Raw genomic sequence first — 15,015 nt, 5'->3', positions numbered from 1 at the left:
AAGGTGAAGAAGGTGACGATACGCTTGTGCTGGACGCCACACTTACCGAACAGCGTCTTGGTGAGTTGGGTGTGTATGATGTAGAGAAGGGTTACTTCCTCGACCCGACCACCGGAGAGCCTGTATCGTTCCGTGACTTCATCTACAATGCGGGCGCGTTAATCGATGCGAGTACGATATTTGTGAAGGATCTCGGAAGAAATCGCTTTGAGCGGTTGGATGTGGCCTTGAAGAAGCATCTGATCGACAAGCACACAGGTCACATGCTCGACAATAAGACGGGCAAGAAGGTGAAGTTTGTCGAATGTTGCCGCCGTGGTTGGATTGTGCAGCGTGAACCAGCGGGCGATGAAGATCTGTCCCCAACGCTGGCGGAGGTAATTGACGCTGGTCAGATAAACCCGCAGACGGGTGAGTTCATACAAAACAATGAGAGTATACCTATCGCAGAAGCGTTGCGTGCTGGATTCATTGACAACGACTCGTTATCTGTGAGAGATCCTACAGATGGACAGATCGTACCGCTAGCGGTAGCAATTGAAAAGGGCATCATCGACCTGAAGCTTGGCGTACTGTTCAACAAAGACACGCAGGAAGAGATCGATCTGAACGAAGCGTACGTTAAGGGTTACATGCTTGAGGGTAAGCGAAAACCAATATCCTTGGAGGCAGCGGTGCTCAAGGGTTTGTACAATCCCGAGTCCGGTCTGATACTCGACACGATCACAGAGGAGATGGTCGATGTACAGCAATCCGTGGACAAGGGTATTGTTGATCCGAAGATCTCCAACGTTAAGGATACAAAGGAGAATACGCTTGTGCCGTTGCAGGATGCGCTAGACAAGAAACTGATCGATGCCGAGTCGGGCAAGCTAAAGGACACTGCCACCGATGAGCTTGTACCACTAGACGTGGCGGTGGAAAAGAACCTGATGGACACCAAGCACGTAACGCACAGCTTGATTGATGTGCTAAGCCGCGAGTTCTACAATCCGGCAACTGGTAAAATTCTCAACCCGGCAAACGGGGACGAAAGCAACCTGAAGGATGCGATCAACACCGAGCTGGTGGAGATCGACAGTGTGCTTATTCGAGACGAGTCCCGTGAAAGTGTGGTGAAATGTCGGGATGCTATTGCCAGTGGTTTGGTTGATGATGTCAGAGGCGTTTTAACACGGCCAGAGCTCACGCTGGACCGTGCCTACCAGAAGGGTTACGTGCTTAGCAACAAGAAACCGATCTCTCTAGCAGATGCACTGTTGCGTGGCTTTTACGATGCTGCGACAGGAAAATTGTTGTTGGAAGATGCCACCACTCCTGTTACACTCGAGCAAGCGATTGCGAAGGGTGAAATATCCACGAACGATTTAATCGTGCGCGATCCAAAGAGTGGCACTGTGATCAGTCTCGCTGAGGCAATCCGCAGTGAGCTGGTAGATCCGGGCGCGGGTTCGGTAGTAGATTCGGCATCCGGTTTGAGCATGGGTCTGGGAGAAGCAATGGATCGGGGACTGATCGTGGCATCGAAGCGACGCTGCAGTCTACCGGACGCGGTATACCGCGGTCTATACGATCCCAAGTCAGGCCAATTCAGCAGTACCACTACACCGGAGCGGATGTCTACGGAGCGAGCGATACGCCGTGGTTTATTAGACCCGGAGTCGACGATCGTGACCGTCGGTGGGAAAATTGTACCGTTCGAGCTTGCGATCGAGAACGGCACCGTGGACGTACGTCGCGGAACGATACGTGACGACGAAGGAGTGCGGATCGATTTCCGCGAAGCGTTTGACCGCGGTTTGCTGGTTGAGGTCCGCAAACCGATCGGACTCAGTGAGGCCGTGCTCAAGGGTATCTATCGGGAGGGCAATGGGAAATTTGTCGAACCGAAGACGGGTAAAAAGCTCACACTAGACCAAGCGATCGCGGGAAAACTGATCGATCCGCACTCGGTGCAGGTGCGTGATTCGACCACCGGGTACTATAAGGATTTGGATCTGAACGAAGCCATCGCAACACAGTTTATCGATGGGGAAAACTCGAAAGTACAACACGGGGAGGGTTGGATAACGCTAAAGCACGCATTCGACATCGGTTTGCTGTACGATCGGAAGGCACCGGTAAGCCTGCAACGCGCGATCCATCAGGGCATCTACGACGACAAGACGGGCAAGTTTATAGAGCCGTCCACCGGTCGCAAGATAACGCTGCAGGAAGCAACGCGTAAGTTTATCATCAACCCGCAGCTTCCCTGCTACTTTAACGAGCGTGACGAAACCATGCTCAACCTGTTCGAAGCGTGTCGGGCGAAGTTAATTGATCGCCGGGAAGGTGTGTTCCGGGAACCGGGCAGTGAGGTGTTTATCCCGCTGAGTGAAGCGCTCGCACTAGGGTTGATCGTGGACATTGAAAGTGCCGGCTTTGGCCTTTACGAAACGCTTGCCATGGGCTTTTACCGTCCCCAGACTGGACAGATTCTTCATCCGATTACCGGTAGGCAGATATCGCTAGAAGAAGCTTGCGCGGAGGATATCGTTAGTCCAGCAGCGTCGATAGTGAAGCTCGCGAAAACGGGCCGATACGTGCGTTTGGACGAAGCGATCGAACAGGGCGTTATAGATGCCCAGGCAGGAACGTATATACTCTCGGATGGGAAGATCGACCTGCAGGAAGCTCGTCGGAGGGGTTTAATAGTAACAAACCAGAAGCTACTGTCGCTAGAGAAAGCCATCAAGATGGGTCTGTACAGAGCCGATGCCGGTGGATTTGTGGATCCGAGCTCGGACGATTTGTTGAATCTGCAGGAAGCGCTTGACGCCGGTTTGCTCGACTTTGAGACGACCGTGTACAAGGACGCGGTGACTGGACAGGATAAGCCCTTGAGGGCAGCTATGGATCACGCCGATATAGACGTGGATAAGGGTAAAGTACTCGACCGCAAGAACGATCGTGCGTACAACTTTGATGTGGCTTTCGGCAAGGGTCTGCTGGTGACAATTAATCGTCCAATTACGGGCAAAATCTTGGAGCGCAAGGAATCGATTGATAACCTACTCCAGGAGTCACCGATTGGCAAGGGTCCTAAGGAGATGAGCTTACAGGATGCGTTGCGCCACGATCTTCTGTCGCTCGAAATGTCGGTGGTACGTGATCCACGTACCGGGTTGTTTGTGCCGTTGCGACAAGCGCTACACGACGGTGTCCTGCAGGAAAGTGCCCGTGCTACCATCGATCCAAAACTTCTATTCTTCACGTTCGGCAATGATTGTGTGGTTTACGTGCGTGAACCGCTCAGCTTCGATCGGGCCGTCGAGTTGCAGCTGCTGGACCTATCGACAGGTCGGTTCCTGCCACCGTCATCCACCACCCCGCTCGACCGAGATAACCTGCCGCCAGCCATCACACTCCGCGACGCCATCGTACAGGGGCTTATCGATCCCGAGTCCGTGCTACTGAAGGACGGTGCAAAGCACAAGTTGCTGCACCTGCCGGAAGCCTTCCGGAAGGGTTTGATTGAGCCGGAAAAATCGAACGTACTCGATACGGCCAGCTCGAAGCTGGTCCCGCTGCAGGCGGCCGTCGAGTCCGGGCTGCTCACGACACCTCGCCGCTCGTTCGGGCTGTTCGAAGCGCTCGACTATCAGCTGTATCTGCCAGCCGAGGGCAACTTCCGCGATCCGTTCCACCATACGGCACCGGCCCGTACACTTACGGCAACGATCGAGGCCGGCCTGGTCGATCCGTCGACAACGGTCGTGCGCGACAGTGTTGGTAAAGGTAGTGCAATAGTGCCGCTCACGTCCGCCATCAGTAGCGGGCTGGTCGATGCCACCCGCGGCCGTTACAACGGGGACGATCGCGAACCGATCGATCTCGTGCAGGCACGTGAGAAGGGATATCTATTGCTAGCGGAGCAACGGGTAAGTGACCGTGCTGCACGTTCCTCTGTTTTGTTTTTCCTGCTCTCACACAATCTTACTTGTCTCCCCGTTCCTAAACTGTTTCGCGCGCTCCCTCTGACCCTTTTAGGCTCTTGCTGTGGGGCGTTTCGTGTTTCTGTTTTAGTTGTTTTGTTTTCTTTTATATCATCGATAAAAAAAACCAACTTATGACGGGATTTTCATATGTTATCCTTCATCTCATGTTTGTTCTTATCTCATTTCTTATTTTCCATTTTGGATTACTTCAATCTCCAACAGAACGGTTTAACAGTAAAATTTCGCTTGATTTTTTTCTTTTATTTCTTTTGTTTAACGTTACTTAAAATCTTTTTTTTTTAAGTGTTATTGTGCTTTATCTCTAACAGATTTGTATTGGAAATTTTAAACAATTCTTTCATACTGTGTTATAAGTTCAAATGAATGAATTATAGCACTTTATGGCAACGGTTTGAATCATGCAAAATTTTCAAAATTTGGAATGGCGCTTGTTTTGAATTTCATTGAGTTACTGAAACAGTATTTTTTCAGTTTTTATATGCTTCGGCTTGAATGAATAAGTTCAGCTTGGAATGTTGATAAACCAGTTTTCAGCAAGTTAAGCAAGGCAAATAAATTTCTCAAACTAGATTGCCATTAACTAATAACTTTAGTCAAAATAGACAAAATAAATACAATCTAAATTAAATTAAGCTTAATACAAATTCGTTTGATCAATATTTATTTATATTTATATTTCATATTTAATGTACTTTTTACAAATCCCTTAAGGAGACAAATAGAATCTTACAAACTACTAGAATTAAATATTTTGTAAAATTAAACCTTTGGCTTTCTGAATTCTGGTATCTACATACAAATTCAACATACCAACCATTCTGTTGATGCGAATAACAATTCAACTATTCTTTCTCTAACTAATCTCTTCAACTGTTCCCTATATCCTAATTCTTGTTTCGTGTCTTATAGAATGTCGGTTATCATATAGAATATAATGCTTTTTCCTTTCTCGATATTGTTTTAATTAAATTTTCTGTTTGGTTGTATCTTTCAAAGTGAAAAATTAAAGAAACTTTATCTTCTTTGTTGTATCAAGTAATGTCTAATAACTTATTACATGGCCACAATCCATAGTCATAAGCCTGTACTGTACTATTTTTTTTCTTTGCTTCGTTAGTCTATTCTTTGCCGTATGAAATTGTTTGTTTGCTTAACTGTCTCAATGCTGGTGGTTCTATTTTTTTATCGGAAAGAATTTAGTAGTCTTTTCCATTGTGCCAGCACCCGCCAAATGACGTGGGTTGCGCGTTTGAAGGATTAGTATTGCTCATAGAGAATGCGGAATTCGTTGCATAGAATATTCAAACTGAACACCTCAATCAGCCCGAGCGGTTGATTTGCGTACCTAGCGATCACATATTACAAAACCTTAGCCGTACACCCAAAATACACGAACTCATCCACCCGTGTAGCTTGTTGGTTTCTAGATTGTCAACAAGTTTATAGCAACCCTATCATAATCATCATGAATATCTTCTTCTTATCATTGGACACAATCGGCATTACATACATCGTGGTGTATAACATTAAATACGATCGAATCGAACCACACATGCATTGTTTGCGCTGAGTGATGACACCTACAACACAAAAAAAACAACAAACATTTGCATGCATGGAACAAAAGCGGAATGGAAAGGCGAATGCGCTGTGCCCTGGGAGGGATAAGCTATAAAACTGCAAAATCAATACCATATGTGTGTGTGTGCGTGTGTGTGTGTGTGCTTTTGTATGTACGATGTTTTAGTCCAGTAGGGCCATAATAGATTCAGTTAGGAAACCAGAGGAAACTCGCGAAAAATTCGTTAAACAAATTGATACACAGTAGTAAAGCTAAAAGCTTTGAGCAAGAGCAGGTTTTAGTAAGGCAATTATTTGTGAAACAAGAACTAGCTTCAACGCATTATGATTTATAGAGTAGGGATGAACAAAATACGCTGCTTCCGAATATGCGACAAAAATCTTCAATACTTTTTCTTCCAATTTTGTATAGTTTAAGATAGTTTACGTTCACACTCGATGCAATGCGACCTGGTCGTATTGCTTTACAGTAGCTTTTAGATTAAGTGTAATACAATCAAACTTATCTATTCTATTTTTTTCAGGATTGTAAATAGTTAATATTCCGTTACTTAGAGCGAGCAAAGTAGTTTAATCGTTGCGGAGCAAACAATAATAGCAAAGCGTACTAACACACCACCGTATATTCACCTTTGGCACGAAGAAAAGAATTGAATCCACTAAATCCACTAAACACACTCCACACTAAATGTCTAGCTGTATACAACACCGTAGATAGTCGCACTAACCAATACACTAGCGCGGTGTGGGATTACGATAGTAGTCGTTAGTATTAATGTTCCATGTTATCTGTCACATCGTTCATGTATCAGATATTTGAAAACAAAAAAGAATAACTCCGCACTAAAGCGGAAACTTTTTGCTACATATTGGAACACTTGCTATTGACCTAATTGCTTGGATTTTACCTCTTGGCTGAATACGTCTTGAGACCGATTGCTTCATTGTTCTCTATTGTGTTTGGCTGGTTTTTGCTGTTGTTTGATTGTTATTGTTTCCTTTCGTTTGCGTGTGATTGTGATTTGTACCTATCCCTATACATTTTTTCACCTGTGCATTGAACTTCCGGTGTTTCCACTCCTATTGTTCATAAGCAAACCCCATCCTGTTATATGTATCATGCATTCTAATGTACACCTCTTTCCAGCATATGATTTGTTATCGCCGGTGTGTTTGTTTTGTTTTTCCTCTTCTCATTCGTTCTTTTATATTTATATATGCTACTTGTGTGTGTGTTTGTTTTGTACTATGACTTTGGTTATGTTTTGTTTTCTGTTTGGTTCGTTTGTATGTACTACCTATATATTATACTCTTCCATCTTCTCTCGCTGTATGTTTCTTATTTTCTAGAACCGTGTGAATTATCATCATCATTAATATTTCAGCAATTTCAACTGATTTCTGTTTATCGGCTTGTGTTTGATGATTTTTATATACCTATTTTGTGTATCATATTTTAAAGTAATGAAACAAAAAAAACTGCATTTGTGTACATTCATAACATGTAATCTCGTTTGTAAACGATGATAAACCATACAGGTGTTGATAGTGTTCGTTTCAAAAGCTTTATTAACTGTTCGTTTTGTGTTTGCTTTCCTTCCCTTTTACATCGAACGAATCGACTACAGCAAGCAGTGATCGAGAAATTCGCTCTCTGTGAGGACCACCTGGCCAAGCTCCTGGAATGGATAACTCGTGTCGAGCAAGACATTGCCGCTGTGGGAGGACCCAAAGAACGTGTCGACGATCTGCGCAATCAGATCAACTCGCTGAAGGTGAGTAATGGGTGCGACTGAACTGTATTTGGGACATTTTGTTAATCGCACATATCCTTTCTTACAGCAAATCAAGGAAGACATCGATGGACAGAGCCGTCCGGTTGCTTCCTGCTTGGATCAAGTCCGTCAGCTTGTACTGACCGGTGGGGATGTGCTAAGTGCACCCGAGGTAGCCGCTCTCGAGACGTCTGGCCGTGAGCTGCGCGCTCGTGTCGACAAAGCGCAGGATCGTACCGGCAAACTGTTGCGTCGCCTGGGAGCTGCTCGCGATGAGCTCGGTAAACTACGCACCGAATTGGACACCTTCTCCAGCTGGTTGCAGTCGTCGCGCCGCACGCTGGAGGACAAGGAAAGCACCCTGTCCGATTTGAACAACTTACCGTCGCAGTCGGACACGGTGAAGGAGTTCCACAGTGACGTGATCGCACACCAAGCCGACCTACGATTCATCACGATGTCGGCGCAGAAGTTTGTCGACGAGTGCAAGGACTATTTGGGTGTGCTGAATGATTTCCGCACGACGCTACCGGACCGTTTGCCGCACATTGAGCAAATATCCAGCTCGGATAGCCCGATTCGTCAGGAGGTTTCACTCGTGACGGCGCAGTATCGCGATTTGTTGAACCGTGCCAATGCCCTGTTGGATCGTCTGGCTGGGCTTGGCAACCGTCAACGGGACTATCAGGAGTCGCTGGAAAAGGTGCGCAGTTGGTTGCGTGATGTACAGCCACGCGTGAGCAGTGTGCTTTCGGATCCAATTGCCGCCGATCCGCAATCCGTGCAGGATCAGATGAATCAGACAAAGGCACTGCAGAGTGAGTTCCTGTCGCAAGGACGTTTGCTCGATAACGTACAGCATTGTCTAGATGCGCTGCTGAAGTCATTGGCCGGCCGGTTGAGCCCATCCGAAGTGTCTGCACTGGAGATTCCGGTAGAAGAGGTGAAGGATAAATACAGCCAACTGCTGGAAGCGCTTGGCGATCGTTCGAAGCTGCTGGATACCGCTTTGGTGCAATCGCAAGGTGTACAGGACGCATTGGATGGTCTTGCGGTGTGGATTAATCAATCGGAAGAGAAATTCAAGTTGCAGAACCGTCCAGCTTCCTTGATAAAGGATCGCCTCAACGAGCAGGTGCGCGAACATCGCGGACTGTTAAACGATTTGGAATCGCATCGCACGAGTCTGGAAAGTGTAACCCTTTCGGCGCAAGAGTTGATGGCTACGCCATCAAACACGCGTCTTGCTAAGCGCATCGAGAGCAACCTTAGCGATGTAACCGGACGCTTCGAGAAGCTACTCGATAAGGCACTGAAGCGTGGTGAATTCCTTGAGGACACTCTATCGCAGTTATCGAAATTCTTGAACGATTCGTCCAACCTGGAGCAAGAATTGACGGCCCTGAACGATGCGCTAGAAGGACGCGAACTTGTATCACTCCCGGCAGAAGTACTTGCCCAGCGTATGGTGGAATTATCACGCCTGAAGGAAGATCTACGTCCGCAGTACGAAGGTACTGTGCGGCTCGGCAAGGATCTAATCGCTAAGCGCGACGTAACCGATACGGGAGTAGTACGCGATCTGGTGAAGGTACTGGAGAACCTCTGGAAGACAATGGACACGAAGCTGGATGAGAAGTTGAAGTTGTCAAAGCAGAAGGCCGAACAGTTGCATGCTTACGAGAATTTGAAGGATCAAGTGCTCGTGTGGCTTTCGAGCATTGAAACGAGAACGAACAATCTCGCACCGGTCGCTGTAGATGTGGATGCGATCAAATATCAGATTGAGGAAGTTCGCCCACTCGTCAAGGAGCATCGTGAATACGGTGCAACCATTGATCGTGTGAACGATCTTGGTGCACAGTATGATGCGTTGATCCGTCCGGACAGTCCAACGCGCAAGCGCTCGGTGTACAGTCCCATCAAGCGTTCGAACGTTAGCCCGATGCGACGGCTGTCGGGAGATGCACGCTCGCCAAGTCCAACCAAGGGCGGACCATCACCCCTATCGCCCGCGAGCGGATCGAGCGGATTTGGTAGTCGGCGATCGTCGCAAGACGGTTTCCAGCTAACCGATCTGACTCCGATTCAGCAGCAGCTTACGGAAATCAACAACCGCTACAGTTTGGTTGGAGCTCGACTGAATGATCGCCAAAACGAGTTGGATTCGGTGCGCGATGAGGTGCGCAAGCATCAGGATAACCTGAAGACACTGGCTGGCTTCCTCGATAAAATCCATCGGCAGGTGCCTCGTGATGTTATCGGAAACAAAGAGGAAGCCGATCGTTGTAACAAGCAGGCTCGTAAAATCCTCGAGGAAATGTATGAGAGACAAAGCCTGCTCGACTCGACGAAGGCGCAAGTGAAGGATCTGTTGAAGCGTAAACCGGACGTGCAGGGAGCTGAACGTCTGCGCTCCGAGTTGGATGCGGTTGCTGATCGCTGGAAGAACCTGAACGATCTGTGCAAGGATCGTATTACTTTCTCCGAGCATCTGCGTGACTTCCTCGATACCAATGACAACCTAAACACTTGGCTGACCGCGAAGGAACGTATGTTGACCGTGCTTGGACCGATCTCATCGGATCCACGTATGGTGCAGAGTCAAGTGCAGCAAGTGCAGGTACTGCGAGAAGAGTTCCGTGGACAACAGCCTCAGCTTAACCACTTGCAAGAGGTCGGAAGCGCCGTGTTGGAGCAATTACGCGAAACATCACCCGAAGGACAGGCCGTCTCAACGAAGCTGCGTAACGTTCAGAAGAAATGGGACGACCTCGTGGCCCGACTAGACGAGCGAGCTCAAAGCCTTGGTGCTGCTGCGGATAGTTCGAAGGAGTTTGATGCCGGGTTGAACCGATTGCGCGAGGCATTGCAGACGATAAGCGACAATCTCGATTCATTGCCAACGGACCGTGACCATCAAGAGACGTTGCGCAAGATCGAGAACCTCGAGCGTCAGCTGGAGGGTCAGCGGCCACTTTTGGCCGATTCGGAAGCAGCTGCCGAAACGCTTTGCCGTGTGTTGAGTGATCCGGTGTCACGTGCGGACGTGAATGCACGTGTATCCGCGGTCGGTAAGCAGTATCAGACGCTGCAGAAGAAGCTCGATATGCGTAAGGCTGAGACAGATGCGGCACTACGCGACGGACGCCAGTTTGCTGAGACTTGCGCTAAAACGTTGGGCTGGTTGTCGGGAGAGTTGGGCAACTTGACTGACCGCTTGCTTGTTTCGGCACACCGACCAACGCTGCAACATCAGATCGATACGCACGAACCCGTGTATCGCGAAGTGATGGGTCGGGAGCATGAAGTTATTATGCTGTTAAACAAGGGACGTGACCTGCAGGATAAGCCGGGTCAAACAACTGATCGCGCTATGCAACGCGACTTGGAAAAGATTGCGCAACAGTGGGACCGACTTCGTTCGGCAGCAGTCGATCGTCATTCACGACTGCAGACGTGCATGGAACACTGCAAGAAGCATGCTGCGGCCTCGGAAGCATTCTTGTCGTGGCTCCGCGGTGCAGAGGATAAGCTGTCCATGCTCAAACCTGGTCTGTTGAAGAAGCAGCAGCTTGATCAGCAGTTACGCGACCTGCAGACTTTCCGCAGCGACGTGTGGAAGCGCTCTGGAGAATATGAGACTTGCCGCACCCTTGGCGAAACGTTCATTGGTGCATGCGACGTCGATAAGGAGGCAATCAAAGCGGAGCTTCAGGATATGAAGGATCGCTGGGAGCGGTTGAACAATGAGCTGCTGGCCCGTGCACAAACCTTGGAAACATGTGCCAAACGGTTGGGTGACTTCAACGAAGAGTTGCGCGATCTCGATCACGCTGTCGGTCGCTGTGAGGATCGTCTTGCAGCGCACGACGCACTGGGCGGTGCCGCCAAAGATCCGAAACTATTGGAACGGGTACGTGCCATCAAGGATGATGCTACCACGCTACGCAAGCCCCTTCAATCGGTGCGCAAATTGGCCGGCGAGATTGCGGGAGAAGCGCGTGCCGCTGGTGGAGATGCTGATCATCTGAAATCGGAAGTGGACGGTATTTCGGATCGAATCGAAGATCTTCATGCACGGTTGGACGATCGGTGTGGTGAGCTGCAATCGGCAGCTACGGCAGTGTCACAGTTCAACGATAAGGTGAAACTGCTTGGTGTTGATTTGAATGACCTGGAGCAACAGGTTGATTCGCTGCATCCACCCGCACGTGAGATTAAGGTTGTGTTGAATCAATTGGACGAGGTTACCGGTATTCTCAACAAGATCGATCGTGTAGCGTCGCACGTCAGCGAAGTGGAGCGTGCCGGTGAGCAGCTAGTGGACTGTGGCTTTGCTCCCGATACTGCCCAAACTCGTGACCAGATCGGAACGCTGCGCAAACAGCTCGGCCGTTTGGAGAATCGCGCCCGCGACCATGATGACGCTCTGCAGCGCGCTCTGAAAGCCTTGGAGAAATTCTACGACCTGCATCAGCACACTCAGGAAGATCTTGGCGAAGTAGGCGATCAGTTGAAGAAGATGAAGCCAGTCAGTTCGGAGCTGGAACAGATTCGCCATCAGCAGGAAGACTTACGCCGATTCCGTCAACGCGTGGTAGATCCACTAACGGGCAAGATTGAGGAACTGAACCGCTTGGGACAGGATTTGATTCGCTCAGCTCAGGGTGGCGTACCAACCACCGCGCTTGAAAAAGACTTGGAGAAGATCAACGATCGCTGGAACGAACTAAAGGAGAAGCTAAACGAACGCGAACGACGCCTCGACGTTGGTCTGTTGCAGTCTGGCAAGTTCCAAGAAGCGCTCGATGGTCTATCGGAGTGGTTGAAGGTCACGGAAGAGATGGTCGCTAACCAGAAACCACCGTCAGCTGACTATAAGGTTGTGAAAGCACAACTTGCGGACCAACCGTTCCTCATGAAGATGTTGTCCGATCGGCAAGAAACGATGGCTTCGTTGTTCGAGCTCGGCCAGGAAGTCGCTGCTGGATGTGATGCATCCGAGAAGGCCGCCATCGAACGGCAGCTCAAGGAGTTGATGCGTCGTTTGGACGATCTTACCGATGCTGCCCAGCGTCGTACACACGACCTGGAGCAGGCGATGCATGTGGCGAAACAGTTCCAGGATCAGCTGATACCATTGACGAAGTGGTTGGATGGCGCAGAACGTGCAGTGAAAGCAATGGAATTGGTGCCCACAGATGAGGAGAAGATTCAGGCGCGCATTCGGGAGCATGAACAGCTGCACGATGAAATTCTGTCGAAGAAACCCGACTTTACCGAGCTGGCCGATATTGCCGCTCAGTTGATGGAGCTGGTCGGTGACGATGAAGCGGTTACGTTGAGCGAAAAGGTGAAAAATACTACCGACCGGTACACGGATTTGGTGGTGGCTAGCGAAAACATTGGCCACATACTGAACGAGTCTCGACAGGGATTGCGCCACCTGGTGCTCACTTATCAGGATCTAGTTTCGTGGATGGAGAAGACCGAGAACAAGCTGCAACGTTTCAAGATCATTCCGGTTCACACGGAGAAATTGCTCGAACAGATGGATGCATTGGTGGTGCTGAACGAGGAAATTGCTAGCCGTTCACCGAACGTTGAATCGACGGTAGAAGCTGGCTCGGAGTTGATGAAGCACATTTCCTCAGACGAAGCCTTACAGTTGAAGGATAAGCTCGATTCGCTCCAGCGTCGCTACGGCGAACTAACAACGAAGGGTGGAGATCTGCTGAAGCACGCTCAGGATGCACTACCGCTGGTGCAACAATTCCACGACAGTCACATGCGCCTGGTCAATTGGATGCAGGCTGCTGAATCCTCTCTCGCTACGGGTGATGCTAACGAGAATGACATTGCTCGGCTGGAAGCCGAACTGACCGATATTCGTCCGCTCTTGGAGCAGGTGAACTCGATCGGACCTCAGCTTTGCCAGATTTCGCCCGGAGAGGGAGCGTCGACAATTGAAGGTATCGTGACTAGAGATAACCGTCGCTTTGAGGCAATCGTCGAACAGATTCAACGTAAAGCTGAGCGCTTGCATCTGAGCAAACAACGCTCGAACGAGGTAACGGCCGACATCGATGAGCTGTTGGAATGGTTCCGCGACATGGATGCCACGCTGCGTGATGCGGATCCTCCGGCAATGACACCGAAGCTGGTCCGAACGCAGCTACAAGAGCACCGTTCGATCAACGACGATATCTCCAGCCAGAAGGGTCGCGTGCGTGATGTTACAGCAGCGGCCAAGAAGGTTCTGCGCGAATCGCAACCCAATGACAACACGATTGCGTTGCGCGAGAAACTGGAAGATCTAAAGGAGGTGGTCGAAACGGTGGCTGCACTGTGCTCGAATCGTCTTTCGGTGCTCGAGCAAGCCTTGCCTCTGTCGGAACACTTCGCCGACTCGCACACTGGACTCGCGACGTGGTTGAACGACATGGAGCACCAAATCTCGATGCTATCGATGCCAGCATTGCGCCCGGATCAGATCGCTATTCAGCAGGACAAGAACGAACGGTTAACACAATCGATCGCTGAACACAAGCCACTGCTGGATAAGCTGAACAAAACTGGAGAGGCATTGATGGCACTGGTAGCCGATGACGATGCGGCCAAGATTGGCGAGATTCTGGACTCCGATAACGCCAGATATGCTGCCCTTCGTACCGAGCTGCGCGATCGTCAAAACGCGCTCGATCAAGCGCTGCAGGAATCGAGCCAGTTCTCGGACAAGCTGGAAGGAATGTTACGTGCGCTTCAGAACACGGCCGAACAGGGCAACCAGGCCGATCCGATCTCCGCTCATCCGCCCAAGATTCGCGATCAAATCGACGAAAATGTTGCTCTGGTACAGGACATCGATAAACGTGGGGAAGCATTTGCTGCCGTGCAACGTGCCGCTAGTGATGTCATCTCGAAGGCTACCAATCAGTCCGATCCAGCAGTGCGCGATATCAAGAAGAAACTGGACAAGTTGAACGCTCTGTGGGGTGATCTGCAGAAGACGACGTCGAAACGGGGTGCTGCCCTGAACGACACGCTCGCTGTCGCCGAGAAGTTCTGGAAGGAAATGCAAGCTGTGATGGAGACGCTGAAGGAACTGCAGGATGCACTGCAAACGCAGGAACCACCAGCGGCACAACCGCAGGCCATCCAGAAGCAGCAGGTTGCACTGCAGGAAATACGTCAGGAGATCGATCAAACCAAACCGGAGGTCGAACAGGTGCGTCGTACCGGCAGCAATCTCATGTCGCTGTGCGGTGAACCGGACAAGCCGGAGGTGAAAAAGCACATCGAGGATTTGGACCATGCGTGGGACAACATTACGGCGCTGTATGCTAAGCGCGAGGAGAACCTTATCGATGCCATGGAGAAGGCAATGGAGTTCCACGAGACACTGCAGAACCTGCTGAACTTCTTGGCCCGTGCTGAAGATCGGTTCCAGAAACTTGGACCGCTCGGATCGGACATTGAAGCTGTGAAGAAGCAGATCGAACAGCTGAAGCACTTCAAGGACGACGTCGATCCACACATGGTGGAAGTAGAGGCACTGAACCGGTAAGTAGATGCATGTATGCATTACCTACTTTAAGACGTACTTTACCGTCGCAGCGTAAGGTAGTGAAACAGAATGATATAACATTGTTTTTCTC

At 49.6% G+C, this 15,015-nt stretch overlaps 1 protein-coding gene across 3 annotated transcripts in view; it reads left to right on the top strand.

The window, feature by feature from the left end:
- LOC128309419 (dystonin) overlaps nucleotides 1–15,015 on the top strand; it is a 113,997-nt gene that overhangs the window by 81,073 nt on the left and 17,909 nt on the right. For all 3 annotated transcript variants that reach the window (XM_053045799.1, XM_053045800.1, XM_053045801.1), the window contains 2 exons: nucleotides 7,208–7,354; nucleotides 7,422–14,920. In XM_053045799.1, the coding sequence (XP_052901759.1) occupies nucleotides 7,208–7,354; nucleotides 7,422–14,920 (7,646 nt within the window). The remainder of the gene's footprint in view (nucleotides 1–7,207; nucleotides 7,355–7,421; nucleotides 14,921–15,015) is intronic.

Source organism: Anopheles moucheti, chromosome 2 (assembly GCF_943734755.1).
Source record: "Anopheles moucheti chromosome 2, idAnoMoucSN_F20_07, whole genome shotgun sequence".
Lineage (NCBI taxonomy): Eukaryota > Metazoa > Arthropoda > Insecta > Diptera > Culicidae > Anopheles > Anopheles moucheti.
Note: the sequence above shows the minus strand (reverse complement) of the source record. Positions and strands in the feature narration are given on the sequence as shown.